Source organism: Hemicordylus capensis, chromosome 2, assembly GCF_027244095.1.
Source record: "Hemicordylus capensis ecotype Gifberg chromosome 2, rHemCap1.1.pri, whole genome shotgun sequence".
NCBI lineage: Eukaryota > Metazoa > Chordata > Lepidosauria > Squamata > Cordylidae > Hemicordylus > Hemicordylus capensis.
In genome coordinates, this window is record NC_069658.1 from 386,475,210 (window position 1) to 386,491,963 (window position 16,754).

General features: G+C 44.0%; 2 protein-coding genes across 11 annotated transcripts in view; one reads left to right on the forward strand and one right to left on the reverse strand.

Annotated features, from left to right (window-relative positions):
- The window catches only part of B3GNTL1 (UDP-GlcNAc:betaGal beta-1,3-N-acetylglucosaminyltransferase like 1), a 334,712-nt gene extending 330,216 nt beyond the window's left edge, over positions 1–4,496 (forward strand). For all 7 annotated transcript variants that reach the window (XM_053300502.1, XM_053300506.1, XM_053300504.1 and 4 more), the window contains one exon: positions 4,272–4,496. In XM_053300502.1, coding sequence (XP_053156477.1) covers positions 4,272–4,352 — 81 coding nt within the window. In that variant the 3' untranslated portion in view covers positions 4,353–4,496. The remainder of the gene's footprint in view (positions 1–4,271) is intronic.
- A 1,489-nt stretch (positions 4,497–5,985) lies between these two features.
- The window catches only part of TBCD (tubulin folding cofactor D), a 218,846-nt gene continuing 208,077 nt past the window's right edge, over positions 5,986–16,754 (reverse strand). For all 4 annotated transcript variants that reach the window (XM_053293259.1, XM_053293260.1, XM_053293262.1 and 1 more), the window contains exons 36-40: positions 12,963–13,052; positions 10,973–11,060; positions 9,012–9,121; positions 8,095–8,179; positions 5,986–6,320 (exon numbers count right to left, since the gene is read on the reverse strand). In XM_053293259.1, the coding sequence (XP_053149234.1) occupies positions 6,312–6,320; positions 8,095–8,179; positions 9,012–9,121; positions 10,973–11,060; positions 12,963–13,052 (382 nt within the window). In that variant the 3' untranslated portion in view covers positions 5,986–6,311. The remainder of the gene's footprint in view (positions 6,321–8,094; positions 8,180–9,011; positions 9,122–10,972; positions 11,061–12,962; positions 13,053–16,754) is intronic.

The window sequence follows — 16,754 nt, forward strand, 5'->3', positions numbered from 1 at the left end:
GTGATTTATTGTAAATCACAAAGGGGGAGAACTTTCATTGCCTTACACGATGCAGAATGGAAAGCATGCATCAGGTTCCTCTTTGTGCAGTAAATAGGATCTCAAGCAATCCCCTATAACCAGACTTAATATCCCAATTGCTTGGGAAAAGATTTCTCTCTGTTAAGAAGCCATTCATTATGTAAAATCCATCAAATCGTGAATGTTTTGAATTGTCATCAGTATCCCATTTACTTACATTGCTTTACAGGCTCAAACATGTAAAAGTAATGGTGCTGTCAGGGTTTTCTTCAAGTGTGTCAAGGCTCACGTTCTGGCCATTTCTTGCAGCATGGTGTAGTGGTTGAAGCATTGGACTAAGACCAAGGAGACCCGAGTTCAAATCCCTGTTCAGCCACAAAACTTACTGGGTGACACTGGGCCAGTTGCTCCTCTCTCAGCCTCTGACCTTGCAGGGTTGCTGTGCATATAAACATATTCATGTTCACATTCTGGGCTCTTTGGAGGAAGAGTGGGATATAAATGAATGAATGAATAAATGAATGGATGGCTTAGCAACTTTATCCTGAGTCACTTTTCCTACCCAGTATAGGGCAATTGGCTTTTTTCAGTTCCCCTGTTTCCACAGTAACATTTGATTATTACTGATAACTTGTGATTGCTAATATCTACAGTGAGGGAAATGCTTTCCTTCACTTAATCCCCTACATTTTAACATACCTTGAGCAACTTCTATGGCTCTTGCCTTCACTTCTTAAACTTCAGTTCATTAGTTGAGCTGTGTCAGCCCGACTTAGGAGCCTGCCAGTCTACATCAAGATTTCTAAAAGCCCAGGGGTCTTTTCGCTGGCCCCAGACTTCACTTATCTGCTGCCTTGGGCACTGCTGAGCATATCATCTCTTCCCCCCAAACTTTCTTACTACATCTAGGCTGAAAACCTGTAACTGTGCCAGGAGGACATGAAAGGCTTGTTGTTGCTGTTGGTGCACGGAGGAACTTGGAAGGCCTCACCATCTGCCTGTTGAATGACTGCTCTGCACAGATGGGAGCAGGCTCTAAGGCCTTAGATCGGTGGTTCCCAACCTGGGTTCCTCCAGATGTTTCTGAACTGCAACTCTCATAAGAACGTAAGAACAGCCCTGCTGGATCAGGCCCCAAGGCCCATCTAGTCCAGCATCCTGTTTCACACAGTGGCCCACCAGATGCCAGTGGAAGCCTACAGGCAGCAGTTGAGGGCATGCCCTCTCTCCTGCTGTTACTGCCCTGCAACTGGTACTTAGAGGCATCCTGCCTCCGAGGCTGGAGGTGGCCTAGAGGCCTCCAAATAGCCATTAATAGACCTCTCCTCCATGAAGTTATCCAAACCCCTATTAAAGTCTTCCAGGTTGTTGGCTGTCACCACATCTTGTGGCAGAAAATTCCACAAGCTGATTATGCGTTGTGTGAAGAAATATTTCCGTTTGCTGGTACAAAATTCCTCACAATCAATTTCATGGGATGACCCCTGGTTCTAGTGTTATGTGAGAGGGAGAAGAATTTCTCTCTATCCACTTTCTCCACACCATGTGTGATTTTATAGACCTCTATAATGTCTCCCCGCAGTCGTCTTTTTTTCTAACCTAAATAGCCCCAGGTGTTGTAGCCTTGCCTCATAAGAAAGACACTCTAGGCCCCTGATCATCTTGGTTGCCCTCTTCTGCACCTTTTCCAGTTCTACAATGTCTTTTTAGATGTGGTGACCAGAATTGTACACAGTACTCCAGGTGTGGCTGCATCATAGTTTTGTATAAGGTCATTATAATATTAGCAGTTTTATTTTCAATCCCCTTCCTAATGATTCCTAGCATCTAAATTGTAGTTGGGGATGCTGGGAGTTGCAGTTCACCAACATCTGGAAGAACCCAGGTTGGGAACCACTGCCTCAGATATTAACATGCATGTACCACACAGTGGGGAAATGACTCAGCTAGCAAGCCAGAAGTTGTTGGTTCGAATCCTCGCTGATATGTTTCTGAGGTTATGGGAAACACCTATATTGGGCAGTTGGTTAGAATAAGACAGTTGGAGTTTGAAGTAGTTGGAGCTGAGAGCTAGGAGTGAGAGGTTGGACAGAGCATAGTGGAGAGATTGGTTTATGTGATCTGAACAAGAGAGATTGTTCCAGGGTTTGTGTGAGGCCTGAGTGGTGAATATGCAGAGACTGTGGAACCAGCAGTATACTGGGGCAATGCTCTAAAAGTTGGGGAGTGTTAAGCCTGGGAAAGAAACCTTGAGTGTCACTAGGAGGCTTCACTTCTGGGCACCTTTCACAGACAGGAAGGTCTGAGTTGATTCACTAAGTCTGTAAACCAAGTTTTATTTACCTCTGTCCCAGATATATCATCTCCTTAAATGTTACATGTTATCAAGGAGGAGAAACCAGAGAGATAAACAGCTGACGTACTTAGCAAACTTTGTAGAGAAGTTTATGTGCACTTCCTTGCAGAGATCTTTATTCCAATCACTTGTAAACAAAAACTTATTCTTGTTTTTGTTCTACACCTCAAGTTTTGTTTCATTTGTACACTGAACATATACGCCTATCCTGGACTCATGAGGCTACGTAACCAAGGTGTTTACTGAGAGCAAGGTAATAAGTAATCATATGGTGGCAGTGAAAGAAAGTAAAACTGAATAAATTCCCAGGAGCTGAAGACCAAGTTGTTTTAAACAATATAAAAGCAAATCACCTCCCTGGGCTTGAGCAGGGTGGGTTCCTGACAGATATGACTACAAGCTATACAGCAGCAGCAGTGTCGCATGCTCAGATCACAGAAGTAATATGTCCTCAGTCTAAAAGGCATTCATAGTTACAAGGCAGGTCTAATGGTAAGGAGGAAAGGATGAGATACCAGTGAGAACTAAGTATGAATTGCATCTTTTGATCCAACTTTTTCACAACTTGAAAAGGATGTTGTATAGCAGGATACCGAAGGCTTCATTTTCATAACAGTAAGTGGGGCCATTCCCACGACCCAGACGATTGCAGAAATGTTGCTTGTAGTGCAGACTGCGCTCCCAGATGATCCACACTGCACCACACAGCACAGGACTCCAGAGGTCAGGATGACATGCTTCTGGACATCTCACCGTGCATTGGGCCACAACACATTACATTGGAGGGATCCCCCTGGAGACGGGCGCTCGTTTCTCTGTCCACTCGGGCTGAACGTAGCCTGAACGAACACACGATCCCTGAGCTGGGGTGGGTTGGCTATTTAGTTAGTTTCCAGATTTGTAGACCACCTCAAACCTCCATATCTGGGTAGTATACAATATAAAACAGATTAAAAATAAAAACTTTAAAACAATTTAAAACTACAGCCCAGTTAAAATGCTTGAGTGGGGGAAAGGTCTTGAGACTTTTTAAAGGTTGTCAGAGATGGGGAGGCTGTTATTTCAGCAGGGAGCGCATTCCAGAGTCTCGAGGCAATAATAGAGAAGGCCTGTTCATGAGTAACAACCAGACAAGCTGGTGGTTACTGCAGACAAACTCAGTCTAGAAGGCATACATACTTACAGGGTAGGAATAATGGTAAGGAGGAAAGAATGAGATAACACTGAGAACAAAGTAAGAATTGCATTTTTTGGTTGTGTTGCTTGCGGCCTTAACCCCGGCTAAAAGCTAGAGTAAAAAGCTGGGCTAGGCAGCACTGTCCCTCTGGGATCAGGCCCGATCTCGGCAGTTCTCACATGCAGCCTAACATGAGAACAGCCTCAGTGTCTGCCACTATTATTTGAGGTCCCTCTTGGAGCAATGCGTTATATAGGGACTGTTCTGCAGAACTCGCTTCCCCAAAAGTTTCAGTTGGCCCCCACTCGCCATTCTGTTGAGGTCTTTTAGAGATGCATCTAAAAGATGCATCTTGAGGTCTTTTAGAGATGCAGGCATTTCCCACTATTGGGTAACCAAAAGTAGGGTTTTTAAAAACTTCTAATTTATCCAGTGTTTAACTTTTTAAAAATGTTTTTATTATAACTGTATAATTTTTTGAATTTTTATCCAATTCTGTAAACTACTTTGAGACATTGTGAGAAAGGTGGGGAGAAATATTCTAAATAAAGTAGTCTGGTTTGGTGAAATAGTTTTGCAATCTGAATTTGATCTCATTTGGTACAGTTAGTAGCAAGGACCATGACTACATATATATCTTTGGATCCCAGTGGCATGATGGTGTGCTTTTTGGTTCAAACAAGCTCAACTAAGTGATCTCTTTCTTCTTTCACACAGGATCTGACAGGTGGACAGTTTGAGGAAAACTTGAACCTGTTGAAACTGAAGGAAGGAGTGGATTATTATCATTTTAACTGAAGGTTGTGATGCACTGGAAAGACTACATTGTTAAACCAGAAGATACATGAGTTGCAATGGTTGCAGTGTTAATAGAGGATATCTGCTTTATTTAGGAATTCTTCCCTCAAGATTTGTATTAATAAATTCAGAGGTTAAATGGTGCTTGCATGTCTAGTTTTCAGAAAGGAGACAACTGGGGTGAGGTTGGTTGGAAGCACAATAATTATAAAGCTTAGAACATGTCCAGTTTCCCTGATAGGCCTACAAAGGGGCTTCCTGTAGACAAAGTAGAATCCTTGTGTCCCCCGCCCCCCCCCCCCGCTTCACATACCACCGAGGAGGAGTAGGCCCAGTTCTCCCCCATGGCTTGGGGTGGGGGGGGGGAATAGGGGCTAGCCAGTCACTAGCTTGATTCAGGTATCCAATGAGAAAGTTGAGGTGAGGTAATTTAACAGACCCAGATTCCGCAGTGATTTCCCCATTTGCAGGCAACATGAAATACATTTTCTCAGTTTGAACTCCTTTGAATAGCTAGCTTTGTAGGGGACATACAGCTGATGCTCTTTGTGCTGCTTTGCAGAAGGAAATGCATTCTTTTACAGTAGTTTCAAATGTAAACAATATGGAAGGTACTTTATAAACTTTTGAGTTTAGAAGTGTGAGTGCCCTACGCTCTCCCCAGTATTGGCAGGAACAGCTGGGTTCACCACAAGTAAAACTTTTCTGTTTATGCTTTGTGAGGTAAGTGTTCATATTCAGGGATTAGAGGCCCCCACGTTGTGACATCCTGAGGCAGCTTAAACATCCAGCATGAGAGAAAAAGTTTTAAAATTAAAATATTGTTTGAGCAGATGTATGAAACCAGTCTCTATGTTGCTTGTCTTGCTCCTATGGACAGGATATTAACTTGTCCTATGAGATGCTCTCTTCTGCATTGAGGCCAGCTGTGGTAAAATGAACAACTCCTGTATAATCCTACTAGTGGTGCCTCTCCTTGAAATACAGCACATGGCTAAGATGCTTCCATGGTTGTAAAATGAGACCTATATAGGGGCAGGGGCAAAACCTCATTTGTTTTCCTATACAAACTTACTTAATCCGTAGCAATAACTCTTCATCTGCAAGTCAAAGAAGGCGGGGGGGGACGCTTTGGACAGCACTCATGAGGTGCTGCTGCTCACAGCATGCTGTCAGCATCCCAAACAGCCATAGAGAAGAAGCACACACGGCTGGGCTTAGTGCTTTCAGATCCAGGGGGAGGGATCGGTGAGACTTCCTGTTTATAAAGGTGGCATGTTTTCAGTTTCCCAGTTGAAAGCATATTATGAATTTGGGTTATGATCCCTTTGTTTTTGGTGCCCTTCACATATGCCAAATACATCACCGCTCCTTTCCTGGACATCATTGTGTCACTAGAAGTACAAATCTGTCAGCTAGACAAAAACATGTTTTTGCCCCTCGCCCCCCCACCGCCCAAAGCACAAAACTGCCACCCTTGTGTGTACACAGCAACTGAGCTTGTGGATTGGCTCCTCTTACAAAACTGTGTGCTGAGTTATGCATGTCTAAATTGCTTCACTAGTGTGTGAAATATTTCATTATTAAAAAGGGCTAACAGCTGAGGCAAATGGAATAATACAGGAAACAGTGGTGGCGTGCTCTTTCCAAGAGCTACTTTAATTCAGTTTTGAGCAAGCAACACAAAATACCAGCAATGATACTAAATCTGAAAAACAAAGGAAAGATCATGTGGTCAAACTGCCATCTTGTGGTTACAGATTAAGGGATGAGCACAAATATATAATGACTAAAAGCGTCCTTTCACACATGGTGCTTTTGAAAACAGGATTGCACTCTTTTACCTTTTCGCTCAGAAAATACAGTTTGCAGAATACAGAATGCTAAGCCAATAGCTGTCTCCTCCTTTGTGTTGACAAGTCCCAAGAACATTGGTTTTCAAAATTAATGGGGTTCAAATCAGGTGCTCTGAGTGGGGAGCAAGCAAAAGGAAGAGAACAGGTGATTAATTGTATGGCATACCATAAGAGTGCACTTGTAAGACAAAACATAAGTGATACCAATCTGGAGGGATTAGTGAGTCACTTTGTTATCCATTGATTTAAAATGCAGATGTACAACCTTATTTTCTTGGTGGAAGTGTTCAGTAATGATGGCATTGATAAAAAGTATTGGTTGCCTTGATCCAAAGGTAGAGACATGCAGATAACGAGTGCCTCATGTGCAACCATCCATGTCCATGTGGGGATGTAACTAGGGCAGCACACACAGGGGTGACACGTGCTAGTGAGTGCATTGTTTCCTCATGCAGCAGGTTTTTGCATATCCAGAACAACAGGCACCAGTTTTAATTACCTGTTTTTAAACTGCTAGCTAAGCAGTTCATTCTGACTTTTCCAGCATCATATCGAAGCAGAAATGGCTTTCATGAATACAAATTTATGTTATGGATTAAACTCTGAGCTGCTCCCCACCCCCGAAAAAAGGTGACTCAAGTTCAAGAGGGCTGGTAAAAGAAACACACTTCAAATGTGTTTTCCTGGCTTTAACAAGGCATGGTGTGTTTCTCTCTGTAGCCTTGTGAAATGTGAGCTTTCCAAGCTGGAGAGTACTGCATATTTTCCTATATCCCCTCTGAAAACTGGGTTAGTGAGGAATCAGACTGCTGTGAAAATTCCTCCAGCTTGTGGCAAGTGAAGTCTTCAGCTAGAGCACAAAGAGATGCAGATGTGGCTGTCACTCTTAGATCAGAGAGCCAAGAGGCCACTTTAAAATCTTTTGATACCAAGGAAATACAAAACAGCTTTCAGGACTAAGCATGTTTTGTTCTAGTATACATTGTTACTCCCATCATTACTTAACAGTGTGTGAGAGAAGCAAGCAAAAAAAAAAAAAAAAAAGCTGGGCAGTGTCATAGCGTGCTCTCTCTCTCTCTCTCTCTCTCTCTCTCTCTCACACACACACACACACACACACACAACCTGCAAGCTTGCTCTCTCCTGCCCTAATCTACTCTGTGAAAAGCACACACAATAGCGCAGTTTATGGTTTATGCTTTCCAAACCTCCAGTTAGGGAATATAGGGAGCTCTGTGCTAAAAGGCATTATGGACACATACTACTGCAGAGATGTAGTGGCAGCGCTTGATGCGTTATCCGTATTCCTTCCCCTTGTCACAAACAGGAAGAAGGGCAGTAATCCTTCTGGCACGACCGCCACTGCTTTCCATGTCTCCAGGAAGTCACTGCGTATCCAGTCAGCCCATGGGGTTTTACCTACAATCCCAGTTTATATCTTGGTGTTTCAGAAATTAATTAGGAACAAATAGTCAGCTTAGCCTTTTGCCTTTCAACTTCTATATGTGAAGTTGGGACCCGAGAGAGAGATGCTGTGGCATCTGCATTTTCCTGTAAAATTCAGAGTGAAAATTCTAATCACTCCTTTCTGTCAGACACACTTTTAGAGCCAGCTGCACTGTTATTAATTCGTGCTCACTGTCTGGTAGCTGAGCACCAGAAGTCTGGAATGTTTTCAAGGACTGAGATAGGAGGGAGTTATAAAGCACTTGCTTTTTGGCATGTCTACATATGCACATATTGAAGAGGTCTGGCCTTGGAGTACAACGCTAAATATTGTAGCATGAAATCTTGTATATACTGCACATTTTGTGAAGTCCAGGTCCTTCCTGAAACCATCTCAAAGAACGTTCAGGAGGAGTTAAATGAATCTGCAAGTACTTTACCTTGGTTACTAGTTGTGGTTTGGGGACTTTCATTAAGTCACAGAGACAGTTGCGTTGCTTCCTCACAACTACCAATTCTGCATCCCTGTTCAAAGGAGAAAAATAGCATCAAGCATAAAATTAGCCCAACAGATTAGGGCTTCATCTATCATAAATATCCCATCCTACCAAGATAAACTTCTTTTGAGGCATTTTGAGGCAAGTTTGCCAATGTAAGTAGTTTAGGGACAGACTTCCAAATCGCTGTGATCTACAATACAGATGGACTTCGATATTTGCGAGGGTTCTGTTCCGGGTTGCAGCCACTGATATGGAAACCACGAATATCCAGTTAAATGAACCTATGGGATCACGGGGGTTGGGTTCCTGTTTGGCCGAAAGTAAGGCAAATTTCATGGGGGGGGGAGCTTCTTAGCTTGCTCTGCTGCGCCCCCAGAGTCATGCTGTGGCCCCAAATCGTTCAAAAACCTGCATTCCCCCCCCCTCTTCTATTTTTTTTTAAACAAAGACAGGAGCGATTTTGTGGCTCCGTCGAAGAAAATGGCATCCAGAAATGACCTCCGCAGTTATTTCTAGTCACCTCTGACCTGCGGATATGCGAGATCGGCATGTCCCCCCCCCCCATGTGCATATGCCAAGGTTGGGTGTCTTTTTCCTGACCGCAGATATGGAATCCGCGGATAGCGAGGTCCACCAGTATAGGCAAGCAGGGATATGCAGTCTGAATTAGTTCTATTTCTCTCTTTCAATCTAAGGAAGTTGAAATACCAGGTTGTGCTACTTTTGTTTCACACAAAACCTCCCAGGTTCCCATTGCAACATACACCTGTCTGAAATAATCTGTACTCTAGCAGAGAGGATTAAATGCATTTTGTGGCTGGCTGGTGGTGGTAGTAACTGTGAATGGATTAACTCACCAGTTAGTGTCACTCAAAATGGTCATGGCCTCTTCTATAACATCAGGTTCGGCAATATCACTGTAGGTTATCAGCATTTCATAGACTTGACTGGCTGCTGTCTTTCTTATCTGGAGGCAGAAAAACGGGGGGGGGGATCAACTGTCCAATAGAGAAAGTGACTTTTATTTGGCTAACTAAATATTTGAGTAAAACCCAGAAGACTGAGCACTACTACTCAGAGCAGGCAACTTATAACACCCAGTAAAGTCTTACACAAGAAAACCTTGGTATTCCGGGGGCGGGTGTGTGTTTCTGTTCACGTCTAGTGCTGTGGATGCCGAAATTGCAAATACTGGGTAATCGGGGCTATGGAACCACGGGGGTTTGGATCCTAAGGTTGGGAAATAGGACTAAAATTGTGGTAGTGTTTTTTAAAAAGTAGAAATTGGCCCCCAAATGGCCAAAAATTGGGCGCAAATGGTTTGTGGTTTTGGGGGGGGTTTGTTTTGCATTCTACCATTTTAAATTACCATGGATGGCAACAGAGATGGCTGCACCAGTGGGGATTGGGGTGGAGGCGGCGCTTTTTCCCTTCTAAAATCACTGCAGATGGCAGCAGAGGCGGCTGCAACGGTGGGGATTGCAGAGGAGGCAGCAGTCCATTTTCCCTTCTAAAATTGCCACGGAGGTGGCTGCAAGGGCGGGGATTGCGGCAGGAGCAGCAATGGGGACCCCTTCTCCCTCCAAGCCTCTCTTCCAACTGACCGCCCAGGCTGCTCTGCATCCCATTTCAGGCCTCCACTCACACAGGCCCCAAATGGGCTCCAGACTGGCCCACGCATAGAGGCTTGGAAGGAGGAGGAGTCGCCGTTGCTGCGGCCACCTTCAGCGATTTTAAAAGGTAAAATGCTCTGCCATCCCCTCTGCAATCCCCACTGTTGCAACCGCAGCTATTTTAAATAGTAAAATGCCTCCTTTCCCCTCGCCCCCCCCTCCAACCCAAGCCTTTTATTTGTAAAGGGGAAATCCTTGCTAGATTCCCCTTTACAAGTGGGAATCCCCCTTTACAAGTGGCCATGGCCGACCCCCAACCCACAAATACACTAGTCTTCCCCCACACACCCCACATATGCCTAGGTCAGTTGCCCATTCCCCGACTGCGGATACACAAAACTGTGAGTGGCGATTTGCCTGTATTGCTCTTACCTAATCCAAGTCTAGGTTTTCCCCAAGTTCTTTCATGTTAGAAATACCGGGGGCGGGGGGGAGTATAGTCTCAAATTCAGAGTAGTCTTCTATTCAGCTATATATGGTATGTTCTGAAAAGCAAAGCTTCCAAACAGGCAGCTAAATGTGTTACCTATTGCTCACATTGGCATGCCCATGCTTGTTCTAAACTTAGATTGTGGAGCAACCAGCCAGAATGGCAGCATAAGATGTAAACAGGCAACGTGTCTGTCTTTGCACTATACAGATCCAGAAAATAGGATACACATCATCTAAGCCAGAAAGCTGGACAATTCTCTTTGTGTTTTGAACAATGGGATCCAGGTAAGTAGTACTGAGAGTACTCTCCAAGAAAGGAGATTGCATTTTCCCCCTCACTCTCTTTAAATGGCTAATACATTCTTATGTAGTGGCTGACACCCAGATTAACATTGTGCATGCTGAGGAAAGGCAATTCCCACTGAGCAACCACTTCCATATGCAGCCTTCTGTGCTCCCCAAAAATATGTCCCTAAAGGGCTGCAGGTCCATCAGGGATATATTGTCAGGTGGCACAGAAGACTGCAGAAGGAAGATCAACAGAAATCGTTATCCCATAACATTATCCCATTGCATGTGGATAACGTTATTCAGTGTGCACATCAATCTGAGTGTCAGTCAGTATTTGAGATGAACTTTAAACCTATTGCATTAAGCGGCATTCCCCACAATCTACTAAGACTGCAATATCCTGCAACACTTCTAATACTTACAATAGGAAATGGATGGCAAAGAAGGAGGAAGAGCTGAAATAAAACTTTCTTTCTCATGTCACCTGGAAACTGAATCAGACCACAAAACCTAGAAAAAATAAGTATCATCTCATCCGCAGCTTTCTTTTGCAATACTGTCACAAAAACCCATTTTATTGAGTCCAACAAAGGAAAGATAGATAATATATAAAGCACTTGTCTGCACTCTACATGTACCATTTATTTTTACTGAGGCAATGCAAATATTGAGGAAATGTATACAGGAAAAATAATTAGGAGTTCAAAAACGATTCTTAGGATTGGATGTGCCAAATAAGAGGATTTCAAAATTAAGAGTCCAGTACGGAATATAAAGAGGCTCTTGCAGAAAACAATAGATCAGTGTTTGCTAAAACATGTGGGGGTTGCTGGGGGAGGATTGCTTATTTTCAGCCTACACATCTGAGATAAAAGCAGCAAATGGACAGATAAGTGAATCAAGACAATGCAAATTAGCCAACTGACATTCCTTAATATGTACATTCCTTAATGAAGCCCAGATTCATCCCATTTCCCTCCTTGTTGCTGAAACTAGGTATTCAAAACACAAATTTGGGTTGTACTTAAAAGACTAGAAATGTTTTCACAAACTTACCAGAAACAGACAGGAAGTGCGGCCTGTTTTCTAGCACTGAATCTGCTCTATGCTGATTATTACGTTGCTATTTCAGAATTGCTATATACAAGTAAATAAGCTTTACAGAATTTTTTTTGCTAAAGCAAGCAAACTATTAGCACAATTCTAGGAATTCTCGTTTTAAATCATACACACCAGAACCAGAGGAATTTCAGCCCTCACCCACTTAGCTAGGTGGGAGATTGGGGAAGGGCTGCATTCCGTGGTAGACCACCCACTTGGCATGCAAACGGTCCCAACCAACCCCTGGCTGCTCCAAGTCATGCTGGGGATAGATCCCTCTCTGATATCCTGGAGATCTGCTGCCAATCAGCTTAGATAATAAATTAGATGGACCAATGGTCTAACAGGGCAGGACAGTTTCATACGAGCTTGCCTGCAATACCAACATCCAAACTATGCTATGGTTTTATAAAAATTAAGGGAAAACGCTGTGGGTGGTTTCGTTAGCAGTCTTGATTGTACAACTGGTGGCTCACATATTGCACAGCTAACATGGGCAGTGCTGTAGGGATGTACACAAGCCAGTTTGGCGGCACCTCTGGCAGCGGCATTCAAACCGGCTCGATGGGGCAGGAAGTGTGCCCTTAAAAAGCAGCAGGTCAGGCACTCCTTACCTGCTCATCCCCACCCCACCACTTTCCCACCGCTGGCGCCTGCTCTCTAAATGGCTGTTTCCGGAAGCCTCCGCCCAGCACCGGCCACATGCAAGCCCATGCCACACAGAGGCTGCAGGGAACAGAGCCGCAGCCCTGGGCGGCTCTTTGGAGAGTGGGCGCTGCCCATGGAAAAGTGGCAGGGTGGGGATCAGCAGGAAGGAGCTCCTTCCCTGCTTTTTAGGGGCACCGCTGCCCACCTCGCCGGTGGGTACACAAACAGCTCATGCACATCCCTACAGTGCTGATCCACCCATGCTGCTGCAGGCTCAAACGAAGCTCCAGCAGTCCTCTGCTTTTGCACACGAGTGCAAATATTTGAAAGAGCCCACCTGCTAGATGGGAAACATGTCACTGATGGTCAAGCAACACGCTTCCAATTGAAGTGGTGCTTCCAGAGTATTTGCACTCTTGTGCAAAGCCACCGGCACTTCCTTCAATGCCCACAGCAGTGCAGGCAGATCAGCACCGCCTGCGTTTGGTTGCAAAACAGGTGGACCAATGTATCTCTGCAGATCACACTATTATGGAAGTCAGTTTTGTTACATTTTTCACGTATAGTATGCAGAACAACAATTCCTTCCTCAACACATTGGTTTATTTTCATAACCCACCATTTAATAATTCTCCACTTTCTTACAATTCTGTCCCAACTTACACTGCAATGCTGGACCGGAGTTTCTGGATGTCTTTAGATTTCCTGCTCTCATCTATACAAAGTTTAAGTAACTTCATGGGAAATGGATGGCTGGGGGTGGAAATGGGAGGAAAAAATTAGCAATTTGTTTTTCAAAGACTAACAGTTCTCTGAGTCCTGTGAAATGCACTGGTCATTACAAAACTAACCACTAACCCCTGAGCTGTACAGCAATATTGCCCTTGACTTCTGCTGGAAGATTCCCATCATATGGGACCATCTCTAAGAGCAAGAAAGTGAAAACAGGAAAGCAAACTGCCATTTTGGGAACCATTTAACTTAGCCCAGGAATTCCATGCGTGGTCAGTGTGGCAAAACCAACAATTTGATATGATAAAGTTTTGCATATAATTGAGAATTTTGTTATGTTGTACTTTGCAATCTTTTTTTTTTTTAAAGCATGGACCTCAGAAACTCAGGTTGGCCTTTAGGGATGTGCACGAATTGATTTTTTGTGATTTGTTTCGAGGTCAAATCGAATCAGCCAGATTTGATTCAAACTTGAATCTGCAAACTCAAGTCTGATCAGATTTGATTTGAGTTGGATTTTATTTGGTCCGGCCCACTTCTAAAGGTCCTAGGGGCTCCAAATTTGGGTGGTGGGTAGGTCCCTATGGGTGCCACCTACCACCCAAATTTGGTGTCTAATAACCTTTCCTCATAAAGAATCCCTATGAGGATTCATCATACGCCTTCATTTCTTCTGTTCATTTTGACTGTCATTGGATAGTGCCAATTGCCACATTCAGTATTACTCAGTTTATTTTTTGGAAATTTTTGAAGTGTTTAGATTCCTTGGTGTCTTCATTACACACCTTCATTTCTTCTGTTCATTCCCCCCCCCCACACACTGCTTTGTGAGTGGGAGTGGGGAATTAGTGGCATCCCATGTGCCAACTGTTGCAGAATGTGAGCTGTCTACGCTTGCCTCTGCCTACTAATGTTTCTCCACTTGGCACCTGATCTCTCTCCTATGCTGAAAGGTGAAGTCCTGCTGTACCTGGGGTATCATGCCAGTGCCTAATATTCACCTGCAACCTGCCAGCTTGTCTCTATACTTTGCCAGCTCTGGCTGACTCTGAAAATGGTCTGACTGACTCTGGCTGACTCTGAAAATGGACTCTGAAAATGATTTTCAGAACAAACACCAGAGCAAGGTTTAAGACAACTTTACTTGTGAGAGAAACGCTTAGAGGCCAGTACAGAACTTGCTGACTCACGAACAGGAACAGGAACGAGAATAGAAACTCCTAGCTAGCCCAACCAGTACAGAGGAAACTACAGTGCCCCCTCTGGCTTCATAGCAGATTACATGCAAACTATACAGAGTAAGTTAGGCTGCAGCTGTTGCATATCCCAACACCAACTATGCCCCAACCCTCAAGCCACTGGGTACTCAGTTTATATTTTAGGAATTTTTGAGGTGTTTAGACTCTTTGGTGTATAATGAATCCTCATAGGGATTCATTATGAGGAAACGTTATTAGATACCAAAGAGTCTAAACACTTGAAAAAATTCCTAGAACATAAACTGAGTAATAGCCCACTGCCTTGCGGGTGGGGGGGGGGTGTTTAGTTGGGTGTAGTTGCTGTGTAGTTGGCCTTGAGAGTCAGGTGTGGTGGTGGTAGTTGGCAGTTGGCACTGTCCAGAGGCAGTCAAAATGAATAGAAGAAATGAAGGTGTGTAATTAACTTTACACTATCTGTGTGGTCTATCCATGTGGTCGCTAAGAATCGACACTGACTTGACGGCACTTAATCAATCAGTCAATCAATTAATCAATCAATGAACTTTGCATTGAGGAAAAGTTATAATACACCAAAGAATCCAAACACTTGAAAAATAGTGATTACACATTTTGCTCCATTACTCCACTTCTACAAGGGCTAGAGCTTAGCTTTATTTTTTAAATGAAAGCTGGAAATCTGGGGGAATTAACAGGAGTAACCGAAATCTTGAATCAATTTGAATAGAATCTGGCGTAATTCGATTCAAGCTCAAATTTGGCCAGGAGTGTCTGAGCAGATTCATTTCAAGCTTGAATCACCTGAATCGACCAGATTCAGGTTGAATTGATTTGAATCCGAATTGATTCGCACATCCGTATTAGCCTTATCCCTACCAAAATGTTGGCCTAGTAAAACAAATGCTAGTTTGTATGCCTATTTCATAGTGAAGGCTTGACCAGAATCTCCTTGTGTGAGCAGAAGACTGCACAAGCACTACTATAAATGTGGGATGGTGAATGTTCACTGCATTGTTTGTTTCTAGCCTGGTTAATGTTCTTCACAAGTATGCAAGACCATTCACAGACGGGATGGAATATATTGGAGATTAATTCAGTTACAGGAGTACTTGCTGCTTTTCAGCAGAGGACAATGGCAATATGGGGAATGAGGTGTGATATCCAAAGGAAATGACAATACAGGCATTCAGCAAGGAGGCCAATTGCAGTTGAGCATCTGGAATGAATTTAGAACATGTAGTCCTATGCGTAGGATTCTGCATTTGAAATCGACCTGCTTTGCTTTCTGTCATCTGCCAATTCCACATTTTCAATAACTAACTCTAACCTATGCCTGATCTTAAATAGCACAGCCTCTCCAAAGGAAATTGAGAAAATTCCTTCTTCTGTATGGCAGCACTCCAGCAGTAACAGGATAAATGCCTAGGGAGAAGGGATCTGTCTAAAGGCTGTGTGTTATGCAAATTGGGCACACGTGTTCCTGAAAATTGAGCTTTTCAAAAAGGTGAGGTGCATTTTATCCAGATCAATCATGACATCACTCAGGGTGGTCCTTAAATCAAGGGCAATATGGAGTGCCCCCCACAACAGCTGACAGTCTGCAGAAGAACCAAATGACCACTGAAGAAATCACTCATCTGTAGATAATGTCAAGGAGCTGGTGACTTCTTGTTTAAAATCTATACTGACAGATTCCTCCTGATGGTACATTACTGAACCCTGTTACCAGACAACCTCCTACCCCCCTGCCAAACTCTAGATGCCTACAGGAGCGAAGGAAGCAAAGCACAGAAAGGCATTCAGTGCTAGGAAGAAACTGGCCTCTGCTTGGATCAAACAGCAACATCATGCAAAGACTGAACTGGGGCAAAAGCTGCCTAGCAAAAGTGACACCTGCTCCACCACTGAATTCTGCTCATTCTTAATTCAGCCAGAGGGTCTTTAGCATTAAAAAGTATTTGATGCTGTAGAGCCATAAACTAAGATTCCCCATCCGTTATGCAGATTTGGCACAATGGACCCTTTCTGTTCTGTGCTTCCTCTGAATCGCCACCGCTGCCACCACCCCCTCCAAGTCTAGTTCCCTTATCCACGATGAAACCTAAGGTTTGCCCACATTTGGGGAAACAGAAGGTCATTTCCTCCAGACCCATGTGAAGTTCCTGGGAGAAGTCTTCACTATTGCCCTCATGGAAGTCTGATGGCCAGAGCTGCCTGTTACTGCCCTAGCCAACCCAGTCGAGAATCCGTTGTGTACTCAGCCCCCTTTCCCCTAGGCTGAATCACTGGGCTGCCAAGCCCCAAGCGGGAACACTGAGTCCAGGAGTGCTACTGAGCTGAGTGGAAATCACTATCCTTAAGTGTCCCTTGTGCGGGTCTGCCATGGGGAGACCAGCACTGGACCCTCATGGACCCCAGAGCCTTTGAGTGTGTTGCCTTGGGAGGGGAGGAGGCAGCAATTGTTTAAATTACATTCTTCTATACTGCCCAATCTAGGAGTGGGGAG